Genomic DNA, 18,390 nt, shown 5'->3' on the forward strand with positions numbered 1-18,390 from the left:
GGAGCGCTGATCAGCATGGGTGGCGATGCAGTCCCAAATCCAAAAAGAGCTCCAGCATGGACCGTACGGGAGATACTGGATCTGATCGCGGTATGCAGAGACAAATCTGTTCTATCAGAGCTCCGTTACAGAAGATGAAATGCCAAAGCATTTGAAAAAAATCTCCAGGCTACACAGTGCTGCGTGACAAGCGTAACGGAAAGCCAAAGAATCAAATGGACGCTCATGGAGGGAGGGAGTGGGTATTGAGGACTCCAGCTATCCCACAGTCCACAGCAGTCTCCGAAAACTATTTGCATTCTTGGCTGAGCTTCCCAGGCCTATAGGTTCAAACACATTATCCGGCGTGGTTAAGGGTATAGCTCGTCAATTTACTCCCTCCCACGTGAGAGAAAAGGGAAAAAAATCGTTTCTTGACTTTTATTAATGTTACCCTATGTGTACTGAATGCTGCTGGTAGACGCCATGCTGCGGCAATAAAGAGCAGTATCTGCTCCTCTTCCCTCCCCAGTGGCAGACGATACAATATGCTTGATTGCTGCAGTACCAGCATGTGCCCGTGAGTGCTCCTGGCTGGCCTCAGGTGATGCCGGCCGGGGGGGGCGCTTGGGTAAAAATAAGAGTGACTCCCGGTCATTCCCAGTAGATGGTACAGAACGGCTGGTAACCGTCCGCATCATAGCAACTGGGGGCTGAGCTCCAATTAGCCCCGTCCCTTTCATGCGTAAAGAAAAGATTCTCTACTGCCTGGACTATCATAGCAGCAGGAGGCTGGGCTCCTCTCCCCTGCCACCGTTTAATGTCCTGCCTGGACTATCATAGCAACTGGAGGCTGCCTCCCCCTCATTTTATCTCACTAACAAGTCATTGTTTCTTATTCCTGCATACTTTATAACGTCATAACACAAATGGGGGGGACACTGCCACGGTAGCCCAGGAAGTTTGGGGGAGGAGGGAAGCAATGGGTGGGGTTGTTGCAGGTGCACCCCCCATGAATGCCATGCAGCTCATCATTTCTGCAGGATCTGACATGGAGCGGCTGTGCTCTCTGGTACACTAGTGCTCTAGCACACTTGCCCCATATTCTAGGCAGGACTGACTCTATTTTTAGATACCATAAAGGAGGAATTGACTCGGGGAGTCATTCCCATTTTTGTCTTTGCACCCCCGGACGACCTCAGCCAGGGGCACCCATCATAGCAATAGATGGTACAGAACGACAGATAACCATCATCTTATTGCCAATTTACAATGGCAGCAGATAGTACAGAACGACTGATAACCATCTCTGCTATCATGCAAAAGCAAATGAATGCTGCTGTGTAGCGCTGGAGTATCGCCTCTGTCCACGGCATCCAGTACACATACGGTGACAGTAAAAATAAAAAGCTGAACGGGCTCCATGGTTGCCGTGCTATGACATCTGCCAGACCAATCCAGGGAAATAGGGCGCGAAATGATTGTCTGCCGTTGCTTTCCCGGAAGAAGGAATGACTGATGACACTTACCCAGAACCACCCGCGACAATGATTTTTGCCCTATCAGGCACTGGGATCTCAACCCAGGATTCCAAGGAGCAGGGGAGACTGCGGGAACTATGGAATAGCTACGGATTAGCTACCCACAGTGCAACACTCCAGAAATCGATGCTAGCCTCGGACCATGGACGCACACCACTGAATTATTGTGCTTAGTATGGCCGGATGCACTCGACTTTATACAATCTGTTTTACAAAACCGGTTTATGTAAAATCGGAATAATCCCGTAGTGTAGACATACCCTCAGGTGCATGAGCGAAAGCTGAGCTCCCTATCTCAGCACCGACAGTACAGAAGAATGCCTCTTCATCGGCTAGTGTAATGGCACCACCTGCTGCATATACACGGCCTAACAAGACCACTGCACTGTCAGAACATACTACACTGCCATCCACGATACCAAGCTTCCCAGTACTGGAACCCTTTACCAGACAGGCGGACCTGGCAATCTCCTCCACCCTAGGAACCCCCTCTCTTTGGCAGTGACAGTACCCCAGTCAGACCAGGACCGATCCAAATAGGCACTCCTAGTGGATCTGCTCTTCCACTATCTAGTGATGAGGATGAAGAGAATCTTTATACCTCTTGTCATTTCTCCCCAAAACCATGACCCTCTCACCAACAGCCACCTATGCAAGGGCAAAGCTGGCAGGCACAGCTATGGGTGCCACCGCCTGTTGTTATGCCACCCAGTTAGCCATACTGGGACACACTGGACAATCTCCAGAGCCTAAAATCTTAAACCCTCCAACCCACCAGCATCCAGGGCCACCCAATCCCCTTCACCCACGAACCCACCACCATTGGAGGCCCAGGAGGAAGAGGAAGAAGAGCGAGCCAGAAGAGGCTCCTGAAGGCGACACACTGCCACTCACCCATATTTCATCCTCGTCCCTGGACAAAACAATTATGCCACAGCCTCCCACCACAGGAGATGACTTCAAGTCCTTCCAAAAGAGTTGCAGAATCCCTGGACGTCTCTTTAGCAGAGCTGCCAGAGACCCAGCACAAACTTACTGATGTCTTGCAGGCATCACCATTAGCAAAGATAGCTCTGCCCACCAACGCTACTATAATGGATCCTGCAAAGACAATATGGAAGACACCTGCCATTGTCCCACCCTCCTGTAAACAGTCAGACAGAAAATATTATGTACCAGCGAAAGGGGCTGAGTTCTTATTTACTCACTGGGCTTCAAATTCACTGGTCATAGAGGCAGCAAACCAAAGGGAAAACAGCACTAGTCAAAAACCACCCCTTATGACAAAGACTGAAAAAGGCTTGACCACTTTGGATGCAAAGCCTATTCCTCGGCCTCACTGCAATTTTGCATAGCAAACTACTCTGCTCTGTTGGCAAAATGCACTTACAACTCATTTAATGATTTCATTATTTCATAATTTAATTTCATTGAACAAATGTGGGAAGAATCAAAGGAGCAATACAAAGCTAACATTGTGGAGGGCTCCTTAATTGCCCTGCAGGCCTCCCATGATTCCGCTGACACGGCACTTTGTTCTGTTGCCACATCCGTGGTCATGCATCAAGCATCATGGCTCAACTCTCTGGATTTCCTAGGGAAGTACAAGCCAAAGTTGAGGACCTGCCCTTGAGGGGGACGAAAACTATTTGCGGAACACACAGATGCATCTCTACATACCTTTTTAAAGGACTCGAGAACCACCACAAGAAAAAACAGGGCAGATTTTATACCCAAAGCACTACAGACAAATGAGTGCTGGAAATTGTCAGAAGGTTTACTTTATCCCATTTATTTCTATTCCCCCTACCCACCCACCTTCCCCATCCCTCTTCAGGGACCCCTCTCACAAAACCCTGTTGAACTAGGAATAAACTATGTCCTGCAACTAGGTGCTGTGGAAATAGTACCATTCCAACACAGGGGAAGAGGGTTTTATTCCTGTTATTTTCTCACACAGAAAAAGAACGGTGACTGGAGACCCATTCTGGATTTATGCAAACTCAACAAGTTCATAAGGATCAGCACTTCAAAATGGTTACCCTGGTTAGAGAAAGGAGATTGGCTCTTGTCCCTCAATGTAGAAGACACCTACTTTCATGTCACCATTCATCCAGCACACCCAACGGTTTCAGCGCTTCACACTAGGCAATCAGTATTACCAATACAAGGTACTACCCTTCAGCTTGTTGACAGCCCCAACGGTATTCTCCAAAGTCCTAGCTGTTGCGGCAGCTCACCTCTGCAGGTTAGGGGTAATGATCTTCCCATTCTTGGACAACTGCCTCATAAGAGCACCTACTCAGCAGATGGCAGTACAAGCTACACAAACCACTATAACCCTCTTCACCAACCTTGGGTTTCAAATAAACATCCAAAAGTCCACCTTGGTCTCTGTCCAGCAACTAGAGTTTATAGGGGCTTATCTCGACTGCCTCTCAGCACAAGCAAGATTACCCCAACAGCGATTCCTCAACCTAACCAGGCTGATGATAACAATGTCAGACAGCCCCCAAACATCCACCAGGGCCTGCCTACAACTCCTTAGGCATATGGCTGCGACAATTTATGTAGTCAAACATTCCAGACTGCATATGAGATGCCTACAGGTCTGGCTCCGCACCTGCTATATACCACACAAGCATTCCCTTTACAAACGGCTCACTATGCCCCGCAGAGTGAAGGACTCCCTCAAGTGTTTGGATGCAACCGCAAAACATCTGCTCGGGGTCCCATTTCAACAAAAAGCTCCCACTATAACAATCACCACAAATGCCTCCCACGTGGGATGGAGAGCCCATCTGGACAACACCACCATCCAGGATGCTGGACCCCAGCTGAAACCAACCTACCGATAAACATTCTAGAGTGCCAAGCAGTTAGAAAAGCATGCAAACACTTCCTTCACCTTATCCACAACAATACCATCAAAGTCCTCATGGACCAAGCAACTTTCATGTTTTATATAAACGGACAGGGCGGAGCTCGATCATACCCTCTCTGCATTGAGGCACTACTCCTTTGGCAATGGTGCATATCCAACAAGATAGACATTTCTGCAGCTTACCTGCCAGGACTTCAGAACACCATGGCAGACCATCTGAGCAGACACTTTTCACAAACCCACGAGTGGGAGATAGACTACCCAACCCTTGAGTATTCAGCCAGTGGAGATTCCCTACTGTTGATTTATTCGCAACAACTCACAATACAAAATGCCCTCAATATTGCTCCCGAGCAGGGCTCCGGCACCACTCACTGGGCGATGCCCTCTTCACAAAATGGGAAGCACCACTAATGTACGTGTCCCTCCCCTCCAACCCCCTGATTCCTCTACTGAGCTGGGTTTTACACAAAATCAGACAAGACAAGGCCAGGCTCATGGCCCAGACAGATGTGGTTCCCATACTTAATACAGATGGCAATTAAACTTTCTCGAACCCTTCCCAACTTCCTCACCTCCTGACACAGAAAGGCAGCCATGTAATTCACCCCAACCTAGTAGTTCTCTGCTTCAAGGCCTGGTTACTCCATGGCTATCGGGGCTGGATCAGGATTACTCTGAAGAGGTTAAAGACATTCTCTTGAAAAGTCGCAAACCAAGCACAGGTAAAACATATGCTCTTGGGTACATTTATGCAGCTGGTGCAAGGCTCACCATATGTTTCCTCATTCTGCCCCTCTACCCAGAGTCCTGGACTATATATTATGCCTTAAAAAGGCAGGCCTCTCCAATAGCTCCATAAAGGTACACTTAGCAGTGATCACCTCACTACATGATAAGGTAGATGGAACCACGATCTTTGCTCATCCAACAACTAAACAATTCTTAAAGGGCATGACCAACATCTCCTCCCCTAAAACACCCTACTCTTATATGGGACCATAACCTCATGCTGTATACCCTCATGGGCAACCCCTTGCGATTTGCTCATTGCTACATCTATCAATGAAGGTCTCCTTCCTTATTGCGATCGCTTCTGCAAGAAGAGTAGGGGAGCTAGGGCCCTAATGGCACACCTGCTGTATACCATGTTCATGCTGATCCTCTGGACTAGAGAAGGAACTGGGGGTTGGTTGGCTGTGCATGCAAGGTAGTCACTCAGAGTGGTGGAAGATGGCTGCCTCGCATGCGCAGCCAACTGGGGCATGCACTGCTGCTACAAATCTCTGATTATAAGCACAGGGAGCCAAGACACCTAAAGTGGAGCACCCACGGGGACAACCATCTCGAAGAACCTCAGTTACTGCACAGGGTGAGTAATCTCTTTTATTATGGACAAAGTTTATACACATTAGAGAAATGGTAGCTCCAAAAGGAATTTGCTATAATATCAGTTGACCATCTCTTGTACATTAATATTTACATCCAATCTAAATGGAATACTGACGGAAATCATGACAATATTTTATCTTCACATACAACATTAAATGTTTCTGGAGATATTGGATTCAATTTTAAATCTATTACGTTTCAGTTCAAAACTGATGGATGGGATTCCCTTTGCATGGGGTCCCAGTTTGTCAGCAGTGTTAAAACCTAGTTTTCCAAATGATTAGCAGTATCCTTCTTATTTTGAGGAAGAGTTAAAAATTAAGATATAATCAAACCAGAACGTAGACAGAAATTTTTTTTTTAACTGTGCTCCTGCATGTCCAGTAGAGGGAGCATGTTAAATAACATAGTATTTTCCCAGAACTGTGCATGTTTTCCTCACTGGCATAAATTGAATACAAGGAAACAAATCTAAATTCTATTTTAAATGGGGCGGGGAGGGGAGAGTGTGTAAAACAAATAGGAAAATACAAAATTGGTAGGGAAAAAAATTGATGTTTTTCTAACTTCTCAGAAGATATTGCAGACAATATAGAGTAAAATATTTAAACACTAAAAGTACTTTGATGTGGCTATAAATGTTCTGTATTAACTCAAATTCAAGTATAAATTGCTAACTCAAAGAAACATACATTAATTCAGCCTATTCCTGTGTTCCTTTCCTTAATTTCAGTGGTAGTTCTGCCTTCATGAAGAGTACTACAAGATTAGGAATTGAAAGTAGCTAGTAAACTGTTTAGTACTACCTTTCATTTAGTCCTCAATTATAATATATCACTGAGAAAATGCTGGTATACCTTGTTCCCAAGTGCACTGAATTCCATTATAGGTACCTTCATCATACAGAAGGAAATTCTATCGTTATTGAAATCAATGGCGTAATTCCTGTTGACTGCAGTGGCACTGGGATTACACCCATGGGTCCCAGCTGCAATCCACACTTCTAATAGTTAGATGCATGTTGGAAAAAATCTAGCAGCCCCTTCTGTGGGCACATTACACCCCAAATGCAGCAGATAGAGAGCACTTCTGTTTTAAAGGAAGAGTCCAAGAAGTGAAAAACCTCCAGAGCCCTCTTGTTTTCTGCAAACCCAGTTGTGTTTCAGCTCTTGTTGCAGGAGTGCGCACAATGGGTTTGTGACCAGTCTGGGACATGACAAGTGAGTCCATCAACAGAGTGAAAACCTTATGGGGAAGGCAATGGCAAAACAGCTAATCTCTACTGTAGCCCATGATAATTATATCCACAGCCTTGCTGTGCAAAAGTCCTATGTTATATCTTCATGCTGTAGGGAGGGAAGGATTCTGTTCCCTTCATCCTCAAAATATGTCCACAAATCCTATTGACTCAGTCTTTGCGTAGGGAATTTCAACCATTGTGCTTTGGCTTCATTCAGGTAAGGTTCCCTGAAAATACTGTTTATAATTTTCATGGGGAAAAAATTAATTTATATATCTTAATTTGTAGTCAGTCTGAGAAATATCTTTACACTTTTAGCAAAAGCTGTCTGATATTTTTCAATAATTTTATCATTAATTTTAAAACTGTTTAAAGATGTTTGTCCTAAAAAAAATTTCCTCTCTTTGTCTATAGACCAGGTTATCAAAAATCCTTATGATTAAGAAGGAGCACATCAAGCAGTTAAGGGAGATGAACACAGAAGCAGAAAAACTGGTAAAAACATGTTGTTTTTTCAGTTCTTGAATGGGTTTTGATATCCTGTTTTATAGGTATTTGCTACAATGAAAAATAATCTTCATACAAACAGAGACAATAGTACTAAAAATCAATGAGGAATAGATTATCATGTGGTTAAAGCACAAGTCTGGGTTCTGTTCCCGCCTGGGATACGACTTTATGCAAATCACTATGGTCAAAATTTTCAAAATGTGTTTATCTTTAAATATAACTTCCTGAGCTTACAGAGGCTGCCTAACTCCACACACAGTGATGATCTGGAAGAGGCGCAGCAGCTCCCATATAAGCTTTAACCTAGTGGTCAGGGTACTCACATGTGATGTAAGAGACCGCTGGCTTAGGTCACCCCACTGCCTGATGGAGAAGAGATTTGAACAACTATCTACAACCTCTCAGGGGAGTGTTGTAACCACTGGACTGTGGGATATCCTGATGTGAGGCTGTCTCATTCTTGCCTTTTGAAATTGTTTCATCTTAGCTAAATAATTAGATATTGACTGGGACAGAGAGCAAGTGAGAGTGATTCTGTAGTCCAGTGGTTAGAGCACTTGGCCGAATGGTGGCAGATCCCTGTTCAGATCCCTTTTCTTCATGAAACAGAATGTGGACTTGAACTAGTGCTCCCTTATGTTCTAGGTGAATACCCTATATGTTGCCCTATAGGTTATATGGGAGGGCCTCCTTCAGCTGTTTTGTGTAAATGTGAGCAGCCTATGAGCACGCCTTCCAGATCAGGCTCAGCATCTGAGGTACGCAGAGGGCTGAGGTTACACCATTCTCATAAGCATCTCTCATTTGCTAGCTTAGGCAGCTCCCCACCTGGCTTTTGTAGACCACATTCTAGGCCACCTATCACTCCAGTTGCATTGTGTAGGGAGCCTAGACACCTAATTCAGGCTTTGGTGATCACAGCGTTATCCCTATGATTAGCTAGGTGCCTAAAAGTTACAATGCTGAGCACTGCAATGCTTAACGCCAAAGTCCCTTTGAGGACCCAGACCTAAGTGCTTAAAATTTTGCACAAAGCATTTAAGGTTTTTAATATGGATAAAAGATTTCTTCTCTCTGCCTCCTTCCTGCCCCATGGCCACCTGTGGGCACAAGTACGCTCACTCTCTCTCCATTCTCTGCTTCCCCATTCCTGTGTCCACCGTCCCCTTCTCCTACCCCACACCCACATCCCATCTTCAATGCTGGCATTATTATTTCACTCTCCTGTGCATTAACTGTGCTTTCTCTTAATTTTTTTAAAGAAAATTGTTTCTGCTATACAGTTTAATCATTAAAATCTATGCAGCTGTAGCAAAAAGGATTAAAATAAATTACATATAAAGTTTGTCACTATTTTTAAATCTAATGCTGAAAAATATATCGCTTTTTAAAGTTTGTTTTAAAAATTTAACTAAAAGTCTGACACTTACACAAAAATAAACTATAAAGGCCTTCTCTCATTACAAGAGGTGACTGCCTTAAAATATGAACATAACTTAAATACTAAATCACAAATTAAACCTAATGAAGACAGAAGAAATGAGAGGCATCAGAAGGAAAATAAAGAGTATTGGGACAAACAAAGAAGCAGCAGGAGGGAAGGGGAACAAGGATATATATTCAATTTGATATATTTAGGTGTGTTTAGCCTCGATAGTGATATGAGATATTTTGAATCTTCTCTGTTATTCATTACTTTGTAAATAAGCCTCTTATACATAACTTTTGTGAAAGTTCATGGCTATTCTGATAAAACTAAAGGAGGGTGATACCTTTCCGGTGGGCTACATTCTTAGCCCGTCTTCAGTCAGTTTCTGCCTTTAAAATGTGTTTCATTTAATCAAAAATCTTTTCTCAAACACTTGCCACTCTTGAACATGACCAAAATAATATACAGATTTAAATACTTTTGTGAATTCTTTAAAGACTTCATCAGTTAGCTAATTTTGATATAATTTTGGTTAAACTGAAACAGAATGACATGGTGGGTTTTGGTTAAAGGGGAATCCTTTTGTATCATGTTACAAGTTAGTGACCAGTTTAATATATAGTACGTGGAACTGCTTAACCAAACTCAAAGCAAGTCCTAAATGAGTACATTAGTGTCTGGCAATAGTACTAGTTTCTAAATGACACAATGCAAAGGATTCCTTAACAGGGGTTACTAATACACACAATTGTACATTTTTAGTTTCATTGTTTTGAAGGGAACAGTTAGTTGTATCTGCCACAGTTACCTAAACAATACATAAGCCACTTAAATTCATTTAGCTAAGTACATTAATGGTTTTTAACCTGTGGTCTGCAGACCATTAGGTGTCCACAGACTATGGCCTTGGTTACACTGGTGCTTTACAGCGCTGCAACTTTCTCGCTCGGGGGATATGAAAAAAACACACCCCGAGCACTGCAAGATATAGCACTGTAAAGCGCCAGTGTAAACAGTGCCGCAGCGCTGGGAGCACAGCTCCCAGCGCTGCAAGCTAATCCCCATGAGGAAGTGGATTACGTGCAGCGCTGGGAAAGCTCTCTCCCAGCGCTGGCGCTGCGACCACACTCACACTTCAAACCGCTGCCGCAGCAGTGCTCCCGTGGCAGCGCTTTGAAGTTTCGAGTGTAGCCAAGCCCTTAGTCTAAGCGTACGTCTACACTACGGGATTATTCCAATGTTACATAAACCGGTTTTATAAAACAGATTGTATAAAGTCCAGTGCACGCGGCCACACTAAGCACATTAATTCGGCGGTGTGCATCCATGGTCCGAGGCTAGCGTCAATTTCCGGAGCGTTGCACTGTGGGTAGCTGTTCCGTAGCTATCCCATAGTTCCCGCAGTCTCCCCCGCCCCTTAGAATTCTGGGTTGATAGCCCAGTGGCTGATGGGGCAAAAATCATTGTCGCAGGTGGTTCTGGGTAAATGTTGTCAGTCATTCCTTCCTCCAGGAAAACAACGGCAGACAATCATTTCACGCCCTTGTTCCCTGGATTACCCTGGCAGATGCCATAGCACGGCAACCATGGAGCCCATTCAGCTTCTTTTTTTTTTACAGTCACCGTATGTGTACTGGATGCCGCGGACAGAGGCGATACTCCAGCGCTACACAGCAGCATTCATTTGCTTTTGCATGATAGCAGAGACGGTTATCAGTCATTCTGTACCGTCTGCTGCCAGTGTAAATTGGCAATGAGATGACTGTTATCTGTGCTTCTGTGCTGTCTGCTGCTATCATGGGTGCCCCTGGCTGAGATCGGCAGGGGGCGCAAAGGCAAAACTGGGAATGACTCCCTGAGTCAATCCCTCCTTTATGGTTTCTAAAAATAGAGTCAGTCCTGCCTAGAATATGGGGCAAGTGTACTGGAGAACCAGTGTATCAGAGAGCACAGCTGCTCCGTGTCAGATCCCGCAGAAATGATGAGCTACATGCCATTCACGGGGAGTGCCTCTGCAACAACCCCACCCGTTGCTTCCCTCCTCCCCCAAACTTCCTGGGCTACCATGGCAGTGTCCCCCTCATTTGTGTCATGAAATTATAAAGAATGCAGGAATAAGAAACAGTGACTTGTTAGTGAGATAAAATGAGGGGGAGGCAGCCTCCAGTTGCTATGATAGTCCAGGCAGGAATTAAATGGTGGCAGGGGAGAGGAGCCCAGCCTCCTGCTGCTATGATAGTCCAGGCAGTAGAGAATCTTTTCTTTACACATGAAAGGGAGGGAGCTGATTGAAGCTCAGCCCCCAGTTGCTATGATGAGGACGGTTACCAGGCGTTCTGTACCATCTACTGGGAATGACGGAGTCATTCCTATTTTTACCCAGGCGCCCCCCCCCGGCCAGCCTCACCTGAGGCCAGCCAGGAGCACTCACGGGCACATGATGGTACTGCAGCAATCAAGCATATTGTACCATCTGCCACCGGGGAGGGAAGAGGAGCAGATACTGCTCTTTACTGCCGCAGCATCGCGTCTACCAGCAGCATTCAGTACACATAGGGTGACATTAAAAAAAAGTCAAACGATTTTTTTCCCTTTTCTTTCACATGGGGGAGGGGGAGTAAATTGACGAGCTATACCCTGAACCACGCCGAACAATGTGTTTGAACCTACAGGCATTGGGAGCTCAGCCAAGAATGCAAATACTTTTCAGAGACTGCTGTGGACTGTGGGATAGCTGGAGTCCTCAGTACCCCCTCCCTCCCTCCATGAGCATCCATTTGATTCTTTGGCTTTCCGTTACGCTTATCACGCAGTACTGTGTAGCCTGGAGATTTTTTTCAAATGCTTTGGCCTTTCATCTTCTGTAACGGAGCTCTGATAGAACAGATTTGTCTCCGCATACCACGATCAGATCCAGTATTTCCCGTACGGTCCATGCTGGAGCTCTTTTTGGATTTGGGACTGCATTTCCACCCGTGCTGATCAGAGCTCCACGCTGGGCAAACAGGAAATGAAAATCAAAATTTCGTGAGGCTTTTCCTGTTTACCTGGCCACTGCATCCAAGTTCAGATTGCTGTCCAGAGCGGTCACAGTGGTGCACTGTGGGATACCACCCGGAGGCCAATACTGTTGATTTGCGGCCATACTAACCCTAATCCGATATGGTAAAACCAATTTTAGCACTACTCCTCTCGGGGAGGAGTACAGAAATCGGTTTAAGGAGCCCTTTATATCGATATAGAGGGCCTCGTAGTGTGGACGGGTGCGGCGTTAAATCGGTTTAACGCTGCTAAAATCGGTTTAAACGCATAGTGTAGACCAAGCCTAAGAAGTCCACGAAAGGTTACTGTTACCATAGAACAGTCATTTTCAACGTGTGGTCCGCAGACCCTTGGGGGTCTTCAGACTATTCCTAACATCTCCAAAGGAGTCCATACCTCCATTTGAAGCTTTTTTAGGGGTCCGCAAATGAAAGAAGGTTGAAAACCACTGAGCTAAGTTGTTTGTATTTTAGAGAAATAGTAGAACAAATGTAGGTGAAAAGGATTGGTGTATAAATTCTTCTACTTAAAATTTCACAGGAAGGACAATATAAAGGTGATAGTAGTCATTTAAGGGAAGCATCTAGACAGTAAAGTGCACCTTTAGTAAATACAGATGTATAGTGTTTGTGATTTATAAACTTCATATGCTTTGTCTTCTCCACAGAAATCCTATTCTATGCCAATCAATATTGAGTTTCAGAGAAGATATGCAACTATTGTTCTAGACCTAGAACAACTGAATAAGGACCTAAACAAAGTTTTGCATAAGGTTCAGCAGTACTGTTATGAGGTAATACGTTACTAACCTCTTAGTTTATTTGAGTTGTGTTTAACATATAAGTAAGTCAACTGAAATGTCATACATAGAAAAAGACCATTTAGAGACAAATGTCAAACTTTTAAGTAACTGGAGTCGTATATGCTTTCACCTCTTTCTTTCCGAATATCAGTAACTCTCACTGATTTCAGTGGACAGTTTTGGTTAAAAGTATGAGGGCCTGGTTATTTCTGCAGGCTCTTCACTTACGAAACTCCCTTTAAAGTTGATTACCAGTTCACACACACAACAGCTGTAGAATCAGACCCTTAATCTTTACTTCTAATTATATCTGTGTAGCTTGCTCCGGACCAAGGCCTCCAGCCTGCAGACCAGCCAACAGATCTGAGACGCCGATGTGAAGAAGAAGCTCAAGAGATAGTTAGACAAGCAAATGCATCAACAACAGGACATCTTTGTGTGGAAAATGAAAACCTGACAGATCTGATCTCTAGGCTTACAGCAATATTACTGCAGATTAAGGTAAATTGTTTACTAAAAATTTCTAATGTTTCCTCTCAAATAATAAACAAACATTTAAAACCTTGGCAACCCATAGGCATCACTCAAATTTCTCTCTTGAACTAAGTCATAACATGAATTGTATTTGAGAGAAATTACAATTATGTAGTAGAATTGTAAATTAAATTCTAAGTTTGTTTCTTAATTTTCTCTAGTGTCTAGCAGAAGGAGGTGACCTGAATTCCTTTGAATTTAAATCACTAACAGATTCATTAAATGACATCAAGAATTCAATAGATTCTTCTAATATCAGGTATTAACTTTTAGTAATTATACATACATTTTTTTCCTACATGCATCTTTCATGATTAGCTATTCTTAACACACTTCAGAGTTTAAATGTTTCTGTATTTATATAATTGAGTCTAATTCTGCAGTTCTTATAAGAATAGTCCTATTGAAAAACGCTACCTAACTTCTCTAGATATGAAAAGAATATTAAAAATTTATTTAAATCAATCCAGTATAAACTAGAATCTCCTTTGCCATTCAGTCTTTCAAAATGTACGTTTAATTTGGACAAGTAGTTACTGATGTATGTAATTGTTTTTAAAGAAGATTTAAATTAGGGCTGTCAAGCGATTAAAAAAATTAATCATGTGATAAATATTTTTGGATGTTTTCTACATTTTCAGATATATTGATTTCAATTACAACACAGAATACAAAGTATGCAGTGCTTACTTTACATTTATTTTTATTACAAATATTTGCACGGTAAAAAACAAAAGAAATAGTATATTTCAATTAACCTAATACAAATACTGTAGTGCAATCTCTTTATCATGAAAGTTGAACTTACAAATGTTGAATTATGTACAAAAAATAACTGCATTCAAAAATAAAACAATGTAAAACTTCAGAATCTACAAGTCCATTCAGTCCTACTTCAGCCAATCACTCAGAAAAACAAGTTCGATTACTATTTGCAGGAGATAATGCTGCCCACGTCGTGTCTACAATGTCACCTGAAAGTGAGAACAGGCGTTCTCATGGCGCTATTGTAGTCAGCATCGCAAGATATTTACGTGCCAGATGCACTAATGATTCATATGTCCCTTCATGCTTCAACCACCATTCTAGAATATATATGTCCATACTGACGACGGGTTTTGCTTGATAACGATCCAAAGCAGATCTGACTGATGCATGTTCATTTTCATCATCTGAGTCAGATGCCACCAGCAGAAGGTTGATTTTCTTTTTGATTGTTTTGGGTTCTGTAGTTTCCGCATTGTAGTGTTGCTCTTTTAAGACATCTGAAAGGATTCTCCACACCTCATCCCTCTTAGATTTTGGAAGGCACTTCAGATTCTTAAACCTTGGGTCAAGTGCTGTATCTGTTCTTAGAAATCTCACATTGGTACCTTCTTTGTGTTTTGACAAAACTGGTGGGTCATCATCTGAGACTGCTATAACATGAAATATATGGCAGAATGCAGATAGAACAGAAGACATACAATTTTCCCCCAAGAAGTTCAGTCACAAATTTAATTAAGGCATTATTTTTTTAACGAACATCATCAGCATGGAAGCATGTCATCTGGAATGGTGGCTGAAGCATGAAGGGGCATATGAATGTTGAGCATATATGGTACGTAAATACTTTGCAACACCGGCTACAAAAGTGCCATGCAAATGCCTGTTCTCACTTTCAGGTGATATTGTAAATAAAAAGCAGTCAGCAGTATCTCCCATAAATGTAAGCAAACTTGTTTGTCTAACCAATTGACTGAACAAAAAATAGGATAGAATGGACTTGTAGGCTCTAAAGTTTTTTACATTGTTTTGGTTTTGAGTGCAGTTATGTAACAAAAAAAACCCTACATTTGTAAGTAACACTTTCACGACAAAGAGATTGCACTAAAATATTATCTGAGGTGAACTGAAAAATACTTCTTTTTATCATTTTTACAGTGCAAATATTTGTAATCAAAATAATAATATAAAGTGAGTACTGTGCACTTCATATTCTGTGTTGTAATAGAAATCAATATATCTGAAAATTGTAGAAAAACATCCAAAAATACTTAATAAATTTCAATTGGTATTCTATTGTTTAACAGTGTGATTAATGTTTTTAATCGCAGTTAATTTTTTTGAGTTAATCGCATGCGTTAACTGCGATTAATCGACAGCCCTAATGTAAATATTAAAAGAAAAATTATCACTTTTTTCCACTAGTAAATGTATTCTAAATTCTCTAAAGCATAGAACACAGTACAGTGGTGGCATCCTTTATTATAGTAGTTTTTTCTCCTTTGGAAAACCTGCACTCTTAACTAAACTTCACTATAAGCAGAATTACAAATCACACATTGCAATGGATTTAAATAATTTGAGGCATTTCTTCTTCATACTTCATCATCAGAAACCACTATATTCCTATATTTCCATGAACTCAGTCATGCAAAACCTATACACTGGCCTTTCTAAACTTTTACTACTTCCTATTTCATACCTTGGCTTGAAGACGGTGTTCATTATAGTCATGTTCAAGTATGATAAGTTAATAAATTGAGTCTTAAAATGTGAGATTTAACCATTCTTTCTTTTCTTTAGTTGTTTTCAGAATAATGTTGAGATCCATGTTGCACACATTCAGAGTGGCCTGAGCCAGATGGGAAATTTACATGCCTTTGCAGCCAATAACACCAACAGAGACTGAAAAAGCTGTCTATTTCAAGTGTATAGCATGTAATTCTATGAAATCCTCTTCCTTTACATAGGCTTCACCAAATATCCTAACTTTGGGAAGATAAGGGAAAAGAAAACCTCTAAAAAGGCCATTTTAGGTAAACTGTACTGCTTCTTAAGAAACCAGCATTACTGGCCTGCGTACATTAGATTTTGCCATTTGTTATATACATACAATAGTTTTACTAAGAGCTAACTTCTATTAGTAACTACATTTTTTTATTTTAAACTGAAAGTATATGCATATGCTTTCATACAATTTCAACTAAGAATATATCAACTTTATTTTTTAAAGTTTGGGTAAATTCTGCCCAACTCATGCAGATGACTTTACTGATGTGTTGAAGACAATGAAGAGGAAATGGTACAAATCAGTGGCTGTCTGGCAGTCCTTTGTTCTTGAAAGCTACAGTTCTAGTATCTGTGAGTCACCATCTCAGACTTCAGTCTACAGTGTGGTGAAGCAGTATGTGTATTCCTCACCTTACGAAACAGCAGCAGAATATGGACAGAAAATAAATGAGAGTGAATAGATATTGTACACTTGGATACTGGCTGCTCTATAAATCAGTTAATATCTTTTTGGAATGTTTAATTTATCATAACTTATATAAGGAGTCTAATGAAGGAATAGAAAAACATAACTGCTAAATTCCCAGGAATATATGTGCTATATGGCTTTTTCCCTCCATACAGGGCAAAAGGTCCTGTAATTGATATTTTATACAAATGACTGATAACATATTGGTTTTCCATTTTTTATTGTTTGCACAACTTTCAACTTAGATAACTGGTTATTCAACAATACCCAACATATATAAATAAAAAGATTTTGATAACAAATGAGATAACCAGTGTTGTGAACTGTTTTTAAAAAATGCCTCCAAGTGTATTCTGGAATGTTAATCTTGTAAAAAGTGGTTATTGGATTGTTTGTTTAATAGTTTTGTAAAGCTTCAGTGTAATAAATTGTTTCCAGATTTGAATGTTCAGAGATAGCGGTAGAGATGTTTTGATTCTTTTGGATACCTCATGAAATGAGGTCTTTTATATGTTAATGCATAAAGAGAATGTAAACATTATTTTCAATTTTGGAATTTTGTATAGTTTAAAAAAATGCTTCTGTACTGTGATGGTATTGTGCCACTGCAAAACTTTAGTGCAGAGTTTATATTTAGCTAAATTTGTTCTGTTAATTAAGAAATCCATAAATCTTTTATTCTCAATTACATTTCTAATTCTGAATAAATTGACCTATGAGAGTTGATATATTTTACAAAAATGCAAACTTCTTGCACATAAAGGTAGGTCTAATTTCATTTGAACAGAAAAAATGTTGATAATTTAATTTACAAAAATGCAGCATTTTGTTTGCTTGGCAAGGTGAGTGTTTTTAGGAGAGATTTTTAAAACTACAAGGGAAATTACAGAGGAGTACTAAGTGGTAATCCTGATGAATTGCACATGAAAATCTACATATCTAAACATAAACTTCTCATTTTGTGAGGATTTACCCTAGAATATTTTTATATGCTTCCCCTTTCCCCCCTACTTCCCTGTTACTTTGTGGTGTTATCTTCCATCTGGTAAAGTGTCCTCTGCCAGAACCAATCAGCCACATTCTTCGAATTGACAGTAGGGTTAACCACAAGGTGCTCAGTCTTTCCCACTGCATCAAGGTACTTACTAACTACTGTCAGTGGGACTACTTGCATGTTTGGATCAGGACTTCAGTATACTAAATATCAGGCTGCCAAATAGGCAATGTCTACATAATATAGCTGCTCTTATCAAATATAAAGAGAGACATATTTTCATCACAATACCACAATCTTATCTCTGAGTGATGATAGCATTGTTTTTATATATTATCTTGATTTTGGTGTCTAAATATGTTATTTCAAAGAATACAGAAAATATCAATTGAAAGTTGTTGGGGGTTTTTTGTTGAATTACCTATAATTGCTGTGGGATAGAGTAATATATTTATTGTAATAGGAAAAACTGTATAATATTGATTTTTATGATAAAACTATGCATGTGCACTTGTATTTGAAGGTTGAACAATGTGCGTATTTAATGTGAATTTAAATGAATTTTGTACATTACTCTTCCAAAAGGATGTCATGTTTAAATCTTGAGATCACTAACATAAGAATAATATTTATGTAGGATCCGATTGTTGTGTTGTGATGAAATATGCATCCTAGAATTCCCCCACAATCATTAAGAAATGATAGTGCCTCTTCCATGTAGGGTTTTGAGGTGGTCATGTGGTGTTGGGGGCTCTGGCCCTAAGACCCACCACACTTTCCACCACTTTAAGTTCTCCCT

The 18,390-nt window shown here is 41.1% G+C and overlaps 1 protein-coding gene across 3 annotated transcripts in view; it reads left to right on the forward strand.

The window, feature by feature from the left end:
* The window catches only part of LIN9 (lin-9 DREAM MuvB core complex component), a 74,055-nt gene extending 55,948 nt beyond the window's left edge, over window positions 1-18,107 (forward strand). For 2 of the 3 annotated variants that reach the window (XM_030557386.1, XM_030557387.1), the window contains 5 exons: window positions 7,451-7,531; window positions 12,685-12,810; window positions 13,138-13,320; window positions 13,515-13,612; window positions 15,922-18,107. In XM_030557386.1, the coding sequence (XP_030413246.1) occupies window positions 7,451-7,531; window positions 12,685-12,810; window positions 13,138-13,320; window positions 13,515-13,612; window positions 15,922-16,027 (594 nt within the window). In that variant the 3' untranslated portion in view covers window positions 16,028-18,107. The remainder of the gene's footprint in view (window positions 1-7,450; window positions 7,532-12,684; window positions 12,811-13,137; window positions 13,321-13,514; window positions 13,613-15,921) is intronic. The other variant, XR_003999701.1, reaches the window with a different exon arrangement.
* The last annotated feature ends 283 nt before the right edge of the window (window positions 18,108-18,390 follow it).

Source organism: Gopherus evgoodei, chromosome 3 (genome assembly GCF_007399415.2).
Source record: "Gopherus evgoodei ecotype Sinaloan lineage chromosome 3, rGopEvg1_v1.p, whole genome shotgun sequence".
Taxonomy (NCBI): domain Eukaryota; kingdom Metazoa; phylum Chordata; order Testudines; family Testudinidae; genus Gopherus; species Gopherus evgoodei.